General features: G+C 41.4%; 1 protein-coding gene across 1 annotated transcript in view; it reads right to left on the reverse strand.

Moving 5' to 3' along the window:
• Window positions 1-1,216: 1,216 nt before the first annotated feature.
• ATXN10 (ataxin 10) overlaps window positions 1,217-12,632 on the reverse strand; it is a 102,167-nt gene continuing 90,751 nt past the window's right edge. The window contains exon 11 of the mRNA XM_070755262.1: window positions 1,217-1,502. Coding sequence (XP_070611363.1) covers window positions 1,312-1,502 — 191 coding nt within the window. The 3' untranslated portion in view covers window positions 1,217-1,311. The remainder of the gene's footprint in view (window positions 1,503-12,632) is intronic.

Genomic DNA, 12,632 nt, shown 5'->3' on the forward strand with positions numbered 1-12,632 from the left:
AGACTGAACAGTGCAGTCAGGCGGTAGGGAAAGCAAGTAGGATGCTTTTTACCCCATAAACGCTTTAATCATTTTAATCATTATCTAGAATTGAACTTCTATAGCAATTAAATAAAATTGAGCTACTTGCCTAATCTGTTATCGCACTGTACCTTGTGGTTTCAGTACAAAACCTGAAAATGTTACGGTGCTCCTCAACAAATAATGCCGTCTATCATTTGTCCTTTTTGTGGGGGTGGCTATTCAAATAATGTGACTTAATCCACTGAAAAAAAGCCCAAGCACTTCTCTGAAAACTTATCTTGGTCGGTAAGCCACTCCCAGTCACATGACCTTTAAGCCACCCCCCGCGGACACATGATTGTCAAGCCACTCCCACCCGGTCGCATGACCATCAAGCGACACCCACAAAACAAGCCACACCCACAATGTGGCAGTAAAATTTTTGGCAGCCCATCACTGACTATAGGTAACTAATGAGTGATGGAAGCTATAAAACCTATAGCTTCAAATAAATGTTTAAGAAACAAAGACCAGGGAAGTCTTAATACCACTCTACTATGCCCTGGTCAGACCATACCTGGAGTACTGTGTTCAGTTCTGGTCACCACACTTCAAAAAAGACATTGAAACTCTGGAGAAGGTGCAGAAAAGAGCAACCAAAATGATCAGGGGACTAGAAACCTAGACTAACGAAGAGAGACTGCAGGAACTGGGCATGGATAGCGTAGAGAAAAGGAGGGCCAGAGCAGACATGACAGCAGTCTACAGGTATACGAGAGGTTGCCAAAGAGAGGAGGGGATCACTTTATTCTCCAGGGCTCCGGAGGATCGGACGAAGAACAACGGCTGGAAGCTGACCAAGGAGAGATTCAACCTGCAAATAAGGAAGAACTTCTTGACGGTCAGAACGATCAACCAGTGGAACAACCTACCAGCGGACATTGTGAACTCCAATACTTTGGACATTTTAAAGAGGAAATTGGACTGCCATTTGGCTGGGATGCTATAGGGTTCCTGCTTAGGCAGGGGGTTGGACTTGATGACCCGCATGGTCCCTTCCAATTCTAACAATAAATAAACAAACAAACAAACAAACAAACAAACAAATAAACAAACTACAATTTCCATGTTCCTTGCCTTGACTCCAAGACTCCCATAACACCAATGGATTCCTTTTGACTTATTTTCAAAAACAGTCCCCAAAACACCACCGAAATGTTCACTTGATATTTTTTTATTGATCTCCCATCTAGCACAAATATATATTTCCTTTACGGGAGGAGGAAAAAGTCTTTTGCAGGTAGCAACCTATGGATCTGGCATCCGTTTCACAGATTTTAAAACCATCTTCTGGTCCCTCGACTCGATTTTCAGCCCCAGGCTCTCAAGGACTGGGTTATCCGCGGGGCCTTGCTGTTCCATCTGGGCAATGAATTCCTGGTTCCTGATGTTTTCTTCTGTCAGGTTATGAATGGCGTAAACGGCCCACTGGTTTATAACTGTTCAACAGTGTCAAGGAATTTCTGCAAGTTCATTTTTGGTGTAAGCTAAAGTCTTAAATATGAGGGAAAGCGTAACTTACATGCATTGATTAAGCAAGTCGTATTATATAAGTATTCCTACATGGCTTAGGACCAGATTACTTATGGGACTGTCTTTTGCCTCACCTGTCCAGAGTGACTGGTTAGATCCCACAGAGTTGACCTTCTCCGGGTCCCATCAGCCAAGCAGTGACAGTTGGCAGGACCCCGGGGAAGGGCCTTTTCTGTGGTGGCTCCAGTCCTCTGGAATCAACTCTCCCCAGGGATTCACACTGCCCCCACCCTCCTGGCCTTTTGAAAGGCTTTAAAAACATAGCTGGGGGCGTTGAGCGACAACATTCTGCTCCGCCCAATGGTAATGAATGAATGATGGATAAGCATTTTTTGAATATTGGGGTTTTAAATTTTGTATTTTCATTTGGTTCCTGTATGACGCCCTGAGATGGGCAGCCTATAAATTGAAGGAAGGAAGGAAGGAAGGAAGGAAGGAAGGAAGGAAGGAAGGAAGGAAGGAAGGAAGGAAGGAAGGAAGGAAGGAAAGGAAGGAAGGAAGGAAGGAAGGAAGGAAAGAAAGAAAGAAAGAAGAGTTAGTATGATTAGTATTATGAGATAAACCCAGAAGCAAAACAGCACACAATACCTTTAGATAATTAATAGTGGTTTTATACACAGCTAAACATATACAAAACTTATACAAGGTTAAATACTTTATCATACAGCTATTGATTCATGGAGAAGAGCAATGCCAGCACATTATTTTATCCCCTGATTAGGGCCTTAAAAAAAACTTTATTCAGAGAGAGTAACAATGAAAGAGCTTGCAAGCCAGTAAGAGCTGGGAACATCATTAACACCTGGAAAGAAACATTCAGAACAAGTAGAGCAATGGGGGGGAAAAACCCAGCAAAGACTTAGGGCTTGGAAAACATACATACATACAAGGAGCCATAAAACAAAACCTTTAGGAAACAGAAATCCCTCCATATCTTTAAATGATCCATTTAAGAACAAGCTACTAGAAGGATGTCAAAGTTTATGCCAACACCCCAGAGCCTAAAATGAAATGAGTTTAACCACAGAAATGAGACTCATAGCACGATCCTATATATGTCAACAGAAATGTAAACACCACTGTACTTAAACACGATTTACTTTAAATGTCTGCAAGATCACTGCTGCAAAACAATAAACCCAGACGGAGATAAGTGTTTCTCCCAACCCCTTTAAGTTTTAATGGCTTTTTCCTCTTACTCTGCATCATTTCAATCAGAATAGAGCCGGAAGGCCCTTTAGAGGTCTTCTAATCTAACCCCTTGTTCAATCAGAAGACCCTATGCCTTTTCAGACAAACGGTTATCCAATCTCTTCTTAAAAACATTCCGTGTTGGGGCACTTACAACATCTGCAGTTGTGGGCCTTCCAAGGCATACCGATATTCATCCAACACTCCGCGGACTGCATTGGCTGCTGATTGGTTTCCAGACGCAATTCAAAGTGTTGGTAATGACCTATAAAGCCCTATCGGACCAAATTACTTCTGGGACTGCCTTCTGCCATATGAACCTCAACGACCGGTTAGGTCCCACAGAGTCGGCCTTCGCAAGGTCCCAACAACTAGACAATGTCATTTGGTGGGGCCTAGGGGAAGATCCTTCTCTGTGGGGGCCCCGGCCCTCTGGAATCAGCTCCCTCCGGAGATTCGTACTGCCCCTACCCTCCTCGTCTTCTGTAAAAGCTTAAAGACCTATTTATGCCACCAGGCTTGGGGCCTTTAGACCCTAGCCCCCTGCCCAACGAGTGTAGTATGTTTTGCTGTGTGAATGGTCATGAATGATTTTAAATCTTATTAGAGTTTTTAAAAAGTTTTTTAGTATATTAATTGTATTTTTAGATATGTACATGGTGCAGTATATTGTTTTTGACATGTTTTGAGCCGCCCGGAGTCCTCGGAGAGAGGTGGCACACAAATCCAATAAATAGATGATAGATAGATAAATAGATAGATAGATAGATAGATAGATAAGATTAGATAAGATTAGATAAGATTAGATAGATAGATAGATGATTGATAGATTAGATAGATAGATTAGATAAGATTAGATAGATAGATAGATAGATAGATAGATAGATAGATAAGATTAGATAGATAGATAAGATTAGATAGATAGATAGATAGGATAGATAGATAGATAGATTAGATAGATAGATAGATAGATAGATAGATAGATAGATGATTGATAGATAGATTAGATAGATAGATAGATGATTGATAGATAGATTAGATAGATAGATAGATTAGATAGATGAGAGAGAGAGAGAGAGAGAGAGAGAGAGAGAGAGAGAGAGAGAGAGAGAGAGAGAGAGAGAGAGAGAGAGAGAGAGAGAGAGAGAGAGAGAGATAGTGTTCTGCCGGGCTCTCTGGTAGAAGCCTCCCGAAAATTCACAGGTACAAATTTCAGACACACACACGTTTGAAAATTCAAAACAATGTCCTTTATCACAAAATTCAAAAGAAACAAAGCACCCTTTTTGTATTGCAAAGAACACTCTTCCCCAAAACAACCTTGTCGGCTGTACAAGTCCCTTAATCAGTCCTTAAGTACTTAGCTAGGTTCCCCCTGATTTATTCCATTTTTTACCCACAAATTCCATGATAATTTCCTGATATTCCCCGAGTCCTCAGAGAGGGGCGGCATACAAATCCAATTAATAAATGAATTTCCCGAACCGCCAATTTCCCTCATAATTCCCTGATTTCCCTGTTTTCCAGGTTTGCTGGACACCCTGTTGTTAGATTTATAAGCGGCCCGACTCCAAAAACGGACTCTGGGCGACGAGAATTTTTATTCTGCACCTCTGTTTATTTCATTGGCTGTACTTAGTGCAAATGCTTAGTTATAGCTTGAAACATATTTCTTTAAAATATGTAAACTATGATTTTTTTTTTTTAAAGAAAAAACCCTATCAAGACATATTTGCTCAGGATACTAAGACGCAAGATAGCCTTGAAACGATCCTTTCACGGTGGTCCCCTCCGAGCAAAGTTGGAGGCAAAACATTAGACGGAGGTTTAATCATTTCCATTATCATCGATAGAAACTATTTTTCTGAGCATATCCATTAAAACTACTTACGGAAACGCTGCAAGGGAAATGTTATGTCACTAAAAATATATAATTGCTCTCAGTGCACCGACAGAAGGAGGAATTCTGACTCACAAAGCGGCGTGCCTGTAGGGCACCAATTATTTGCTACGTGTAGCTTCACATCTAGGAGAAAGCTATGCGCATAATTCACTCGGAGCCTTCATATTTTCTTGCTCAGTTTCATAGGGCCATATGCCTACAGGGAGACTTAGCCAAGCAAGACTCTTCGCAGTCTGGGTGGGGCAAGAATGCCAGCTGAAAATAGGAGAAAACCTACAGAAATGTCGGAGAACGTGGAGAGTGAACATTGCTTTGTAAATCTGACAAATCCAAGTTAGTACAAAGTTGTGGACGGGTTGTGGTTAGCTCTGGCCCAGCTCCTGCCCCAAGGACTGTGGATGTGGGGGAGACATCCACATGCTGCAGGCCTGTTTTGCCCCCGGTGGAATCTGCTGATGAAGGCTCCTCTGACCAAGAAGACATGAGTGACAGGGAGGAGGAGAGTGTGGCAGACAGCTCAGAAGGAGATCAATTATCTAGCTCCTCCTTGGATTCAGAACAAGAGTTAATGATACAGCCACGCATGCGGAGAGCGATGCATAGGCAACAACAACTGAGAGATTATTATCAAAGAAAATGAGGCCACCTGTGGTTGGGGGGGGCTGTGGTAATTAGTGAGGCTGCTATAAATAGCAGCCTGTGGGTTTGGCCATTGTGGAGGATTATCTGATCCTTGTGTTTTGTGACTGCTTTACTGACTTTGACCTTTTGTGTGCTGATTTCCCACCGCTTTGAAACTAAACCAGGGCAAAGTGTGTTTCACTTTGTGAAAGAAGAAGGACTGTGAATTGCCTCACAGCTGCAAGCTAAGTATCACAGAACTGATAAGGGACTTGTACAAATTACCAGTTTGTTTGGAGACGAGTGCTTTTTGCTATACCAAAGAGCTTAGGTTAAGTGAATTTTCCTTATAAAGAACATTGTTTTGAATTTTCAAACGTGTGTGTGTCTGAAATTTGTACCTGTGAATTTTTGGGAGGAGTCTACCAGAGAGCCCGACAGAACAGGACGAGACTATTTATTTATAGGGTTTGTTCCCAGTATTCCGAGAGCAGAACTTGTTTTCATAAAAAGAGAACTTTTATTTTATTTATGTATTTATTAATTAAATTTGTATGCCGCCCCTCTCCGCAGACTTGGGGCAGCAGCAGTAAAAAAGACAAATATAACAAATCTAATATAAAAAGTAATTTTAAAAACCCCAATTTAAGAGACCAATCATACAAACAGACATACCATGCATAAATTTTATAAGCCTAGGGGGAAGGGAGTATCTCAATTTCCCCCATGCCTGACGACAGAGGTGGGTTTTAAGGAGTTTACGAAAGGCAAGGAGGGTGGGGGCAATCCTGATATCCGGGGGGAGTTAGTTCCAGGGAGTCGGGGCCGCCACAGAGAAGGCTCTTCCCCTGGCTCCCGCCAAACGACATTGTTTAGTCGACGGGACCCGGAGAAGGCCAACTCTGTGGGACCTAACCGGTCGCTGGGATTCGTGCGGCAGAAGGCGGTCCCGGAGATATTCTGGTCCGATGCCTGAACTAGTTTTTAGTACCTTAAAAACTTTAATATTGAGCAATTAATCTAATTTTTTTAGATAGATTATTTTTTTCAGTGACACAAGGGCCTGAGCTAGAGATATTCTCTTCTAGATTCTTCTAGATTTCAATCCTAATCCTATAACTATACACTGCCATTACTTCACTGGGTTGAGTTCAGCTTTCAGAATGATCTTTGATTGGGACTTTTTCAAAAAGTCATTACTGACAATAGCTACATTATTAGCACTTTAATTTAAAATGAGAGATCATTAGCCGAGATAATAAGGTACATATCACACAGGTGATTTATTGCAAACTGAATTTCTACTTATATAACTTTAATGATTATTAAACAAGAAATAAAAAGTAAATCTGTCACTAACATCTAATATAGGCTCTTAGTGCTTCAGCGTGGATTGATTGATATCCTACCTTAAAATGAATACTATGAGCATCATAATAAGGAGCATATTATTTCAATTACATTTAGAATTGGATTATAAATCAGCTTTAGATATACAGTGGTACCTCTACTTAAGAACGCCTCTACTTAAGAACTTTTCTAGATAATAATAATAATAATAATAATAATAATAATAATAATAATAATATTATTATTATTATTATTATTATTATTATTATTATTATTAATTAGATTTGTATGCCGCCCCTCTCCGTAGACTCGGGGCGGCTCACAACAGTGATAAAAACAATACGTGGTAACAAATCTAATAATTAAAATCTAAAATAACAGTTTTACATTACAAAGTCTAAAAAGAAAAAAAACCCCAATAGATAAAATACATACACACAGTCATATCATGCACAAAATTACATAGGCAAGGGGGGGATGTCTCAGTTCCCACAAGCCTGACGACAGAGGTGGGTTTTAAGGAGTTTACGAAAGGCAAGGTGGGTAGGGGCAGTCCTAATCTCTGGGGGGAGTTGATTCCAGAGGGTCGGGGCCGCCACAGAGAAGGCTCTTCACCTGGGTCCTGCCAAATGGCATTGTTTAGTCGATGGGACCCGGGGAAGGCCCACTCGGTGGGACCTAACCGGTCGCTGGCATTTGTGTGGCAGAAGGCGGTCCCGGAGATATTCTGGTCCGATGCCTTGAAGGGCTTTATAGGTCATAACCAACACTTTGAATTGTGACCGGAAACCGATCGGCAACCAATGCAGACTGCGGAGTGTTGGTGTGACATGGGCATATTTATGGAAGCCCATGATAGCTCTCGCAGCTGCATTCTGCACGATCTGAAGTTTCTGAACACTTTTCAAAGGTAGCCCCATGTACAGAGAGTGACAGTAATCGAGCCTCGAGGTGATGAGGGCATGAGTGACTGTGAGCAGTGACTCCCGGTCCAGATAGGGCCGCAACTGGTGCACCAGGCGAACCTGGGCAAACGCCCCCCTCGCCACAGCTGAAAGATGGTTCTCTAATGTGAGCTGTGGATCGAGGAGGACGCCCAAGTTGCGGACCCTCTCTGAGGGGGTCAATAATTCCCCCCCCCCGGGTGATGGACGGACAGATGGAATTGTCCTTGAGAGGCAAAACCCACAGCCACTCCGTCTTATCAGGGTTGAGTTTGAGTCTGTTGACACCCATCCAGACCCCAACAGCCTCCAGCTTATTTATCTGTTAATGTTATTCTCTTTAGTCTACTCCAAGGAAATTTGCCAAGTTCTTTTTAAAAAGGGACTTGGGTGTTGTAGTGGGTTTATAGCTTTCTTTCTTTCTCTCTCTTTTTTTCCCCCCCTTGTGCAACTTTCCCATTCAATGCCATGAATACGCACGATTTTCCTTAATCCACTGCCTGAGCTGAGAGCCAGAGACCTCATGGATGGCCCATAAGACCCAAGTGTCACAGGAGATTAAACAAAACCCTCGGTTAATATTCAACATCACCCTCTTGTTCTTTTTCAAAAGACAGATAGAAGATTGGACATATTCTGAAGTCTATAATCCAACCAGCACTTTAAGCCCTTTATTGTATAGGCCGCATTTCAATGGCTGCTTCTGGCGTTTCCATGGTTACAGCAAACAGGAGCCTGTTTGTTGCCAAATGCAACAAAAGAAAATAAAACATACCAGGGTCGCCCAGAAAGTAATCCACCACATTTTTTTCCCCTCAGCCTACAATAATGGTACGAACGTGAAAATTTAGATATACGTTATTTGAATTGTCAGGAGTGCAGTGTGTAAATTTGGCGTTTCTTCAGACTGGTAGCGTAGCTGCAGCAGTGCTTCAAAATGGCGTCTGTAAGTGAGGCACGTTATTTGTTTATTTTATTTTATATTTTATATATTTTATTTTATTTTTTATTATATTATATTTTATTTTTTATTATACTTTATTTTCTTTTTTATTATATTTTCTTTTTTTTATTTATTATATTTATATGCCGCTCACTCCAAACGGACTCTGAGCGGCTAACAATCAGAATAAATACAACAACAAAATCTAATAATAAATAGCAATAATAACTATAATATACTTGCAATCAGCCTAATTCCAGGCCTGCCGGAAAAGCCAGGTCTTAATGGAGGTAGTTGGTTCCAAAGGGTCGGAGCCACCACAGAGAAGGCTCTTCCCTGAGGTCCCACCAACCAACAAGAAGCCGGGGTGGCGCAGCAGGTAGAGTGCTGTACTGCAAGCCACTGAAGCTGACTGTAGATCTGAAGGTCAGCGGTTCAAATCTCATCACAGGCTCAAGGTTGACTCAGCCTTCCATCCTTCCGAGGTGGGTAAAATGAGGGCCCGGATTGTGGGGGCAATAGCCTAGCTCTGTTAAAAAGTGCTATTGCTAACATGTTGTAAGCCGCCCTGAGTCTAAGGAGAAGGGTGGCATAAAAATCGAATAAATAAATAAATAAATAAATAAATAAATAAATAAATAAATAAATAAATAAATAAATAGAACGAACGAACAAACAAACGAACAAACAAACAAACAAACAAACAAACAAATAACATTGTTTGGTGGACAAGACCTGGAGAAGGCCAACTCTGTGCGCCCTTACTGGCCGCAGAGAGGTATGATTATAAGCAGCTTATAGTCATTGAATTTCTCACAGTAGAGAAAAACTGTTGGGAACATTCACAAACGTTTGTGTACACCTTATGGAGAATCTGCAATCGACAGAAGTACGGTTAGTTGCCGGGCACAGAGGGGGAGGCCATTAGAAGACAGAAATAGCTTCGTGAACAGGAGTGGTACCGACAGGGCATACACGCCCTTGTGTCTCGCTGCAGGAACGCCATAGAACAGGATGGCGAATACGTGAAAAATAGGGAGTGTAGAAGAAAAGGCATTCTTTCTTGTGTGTAAGTTTCATTGTGTTCAATATATAATTGTTGAAGAAAAAAAATGCAGTGCATTACTTTTTGGGCGACGCTCGTAGTAATCACTGTAGCTCCAGTTTGACCCATTTCCTTTGGGTGCCTTAAAAAACAGGAACGCAATGCAGCATTACGATGAACCTGGTTAATGGTATGATAAGATGAACATTTTTCCATCTTGCTTCCCCCGCAAAAAAATACTGGATGCTGGATGCAAATACAGGAGAGAGCCTTTACCAAAGCAACCCAAATTCATGTCCCTGGCTTAAGCTACAATCTTAATAATACCGTAGAGTTGAAATGTAATGCTAATTTGCACCATTCAGAAGAACCCTTTCGGTATTTTTTTAAATGTTTTCTTAGGATTGTAGGAAATGGTTTTCCTTACCTAAAGTAATCTAGGGGAAAAAAACTTATGCCAGACCCATTCTGGAATACAGCTCATCTGTCTGGAACCCACACCACATCTCAGACATCAACACTCTCGAAAACGTCCAAAGATATTTCACCAGAAGAGCCCTTCACTCCTCCACTCGAAACAGAATACCCTACGAAAATAGACTAACCATCCTGGGTCTTGAAAGCTTAGAACTGCGGCGCCTAAAACACGATTTAAGTATTGCCCACAAGATCATATGCTGCAACGTCCTTCCGGTCAACGACTACTTCAACTTCAACTGCAACAACACAAGAGCACGCAACAGATTCAAACTTAATATTAACCGCTCCAAACTTGACTGTAAAAAATATGACTTGTCGAAGCGTGGAACTCATTGCCGGACTCAATAGTGTCAACTCCCAACCCCCAACATTTCTCCCTTAGACTCTCCACGATTGACCTCTCCAGGTTCCTAAGAGGCCAGTAAGGGGCGTACATAAGTGCACTGATGTGCCTAACGTCCCCTGTCCAATTGTCTTTCCTTTTCTCATATATCATATATATTCTCTCCCTCTCATCTACTTCTCTTCTTTTTTTACTTACTCTCTTTATATATATTACTTAATGTCTATTCTCTTCCATATGTAGAAAGATAGAAACATAGAAGACTGACGGCACAAAAAGACCTCATGGTCCATCTAGTCTGCCCTTATACTATTTCCTGTATTTTATCTTAGGATGGATATATGTTTATCCCAGGCATGTTTAAATTCAGTTACTGTGGATTTACCAACCACGTCTGCTGGAAGTTTGTTCCAAGGATATACTACTCTTTCAGCGAAATAATATTTCCTCACGTTGCTTTTGATCTTGCCCCCAACTAACTTCAGATTGTGTCCCCTACTTCTTGTGTTCACTTTCCTATTAAAAACACTTCCCTCCTGAACCTTATTTAACCCTTTAACATATTTAAATGTTTCGATCATGTCCCCCCTTTTCCTTCTGTCCTCCAGACTATACAGATTGAGTTCATGAAGTCTTTCCTGATACGTTTTATGCTTAAGACCTCCCACCATTCTTGTAGCCCGTCTTTGGACCCGTTCAATTTTGTCAATATCTTTTTGTAGGTGAGGTCTCCAGAACTGAACACAGTATTCCAAATGTGGTCTCACCAGCGCTCTATATAGCAGGATCACAATCTCCCTCTTCCTGCTTGTTATACCTCTAGCTATGCAGCCAAGCATCCTACTTGCTTTTCCTACTGCCCGACCACACTGCTCACCCATTTTGAGACTGTCAGAAATCACTACCCCTAAATCCTTCTCTTCTGAAGTTTTTGCTAACACAGAACTGCCAATGCAATATTGTATATTGGACAAAGAATAAATAAAATAAAATAAATAAATAAAAACTTTCATCAGGATCCACCTAACTCTCCAACTCAAAACTTGGTGAGAAGAAATCATTACTGAGTAAGGCAAAGCAATTCCAGAAAAGGCAAAATGCGGGGATTATTGCAAGAGAGAAGAACAATAAAATGGCAAATACTTTCGTGTTTTTATAGAAGTAGCCACACTCGGAACAACATGTCCAATCCTGGACCCAATAAAAGAAATGGATCCCAAACCATAAATCAGAAGACGTCCTCTGCAAAACCTATTTAACTCAGAAACAAGAGCACAAAAGATGAAAGTTATAGGCAAGTTTAAGGAAAATTGTATTAGAATCCAGGTACAGCCAAGATTTAGTAACGGTTCTGCTTCTCCTGAAAACTATTTTGGGGTTTTGGTACCATCAGACATCTAAGAGACTAGTATCCCAAATCCACCAAGGTCTTCCTCTGTTTCCAGGCTTGGGGCAGTCTGCTTCTACTGCGGTCCTTCGAGTCAAAAAGAGGGCTGTGCAAATATTTACTGACCCCTCGCATCCTGGACATAAACTGCTTCAACTCCTACCCCCAAAACGCTACAGAGCACTGCACACCAAGACAACTAGACACAAGAACAGTTTTTTTCCTGAACGCCATCACTCTGCTAAACAAATAATTCCCTCGGCACTATCAAACTATTTACTAAGTCTGCACTACTATTACAAGCATCTACAACTCTTTCAGTCAAATAATATTTTCTCACATTGCTTCTGATCTTTCCCCCAACTAACCTCAGATTGTGCCCCCTTGTTCTTGGGTTCACTTTCCTATTAAAAACATTTCCCTCCTGAACCTTATTTAGCCCTTTAACATATTTAAATGTTTCGATCATGTCCCTTCTGTCCTCCAGACTATACAGATTGAGTTCATTAAGTCTTTCCTGATACGTTTTATGCTTAAGACCTTCCACCATTCCTGTAGCCTGTCTTTGGACCCGTTCAATTTTGTCAATATCTTTTTGTAGGTGAGGTCTCCAGAACTGAACACAGTATTCCAAATGTGGTCTCACCAGCGCTCTATATAAGGGGATCACAATCTCCCGCTTCCTGCTTGTTATACCTCTAGCTATACAGCCAAGCATCCTACTTGCTTTTCCTACTGCCTGACCACGCTGTTCACCCATTTTGAGACTGTCAGAAATCACCACCCCTAAATCCTTCTCTTCTGATGTTTTTGCTAACACAGAACTGGC

Source organism: Erythrolamprus reginae, chromosome 6 (genome assembly GCF_031021105.1).
Source record: "Erythrolamprus reginae isolate rEryReg1 chromosome 6, rEryReg1.hap1, whole genome shotgun sequence".
NCBI classification, from domain to species: Eukaryota; Metazoa; Chordata; class Lepidosauria; order Squamata; family Dipsadidae; genus Erythrolamprus; species Erythrolamprus reginae.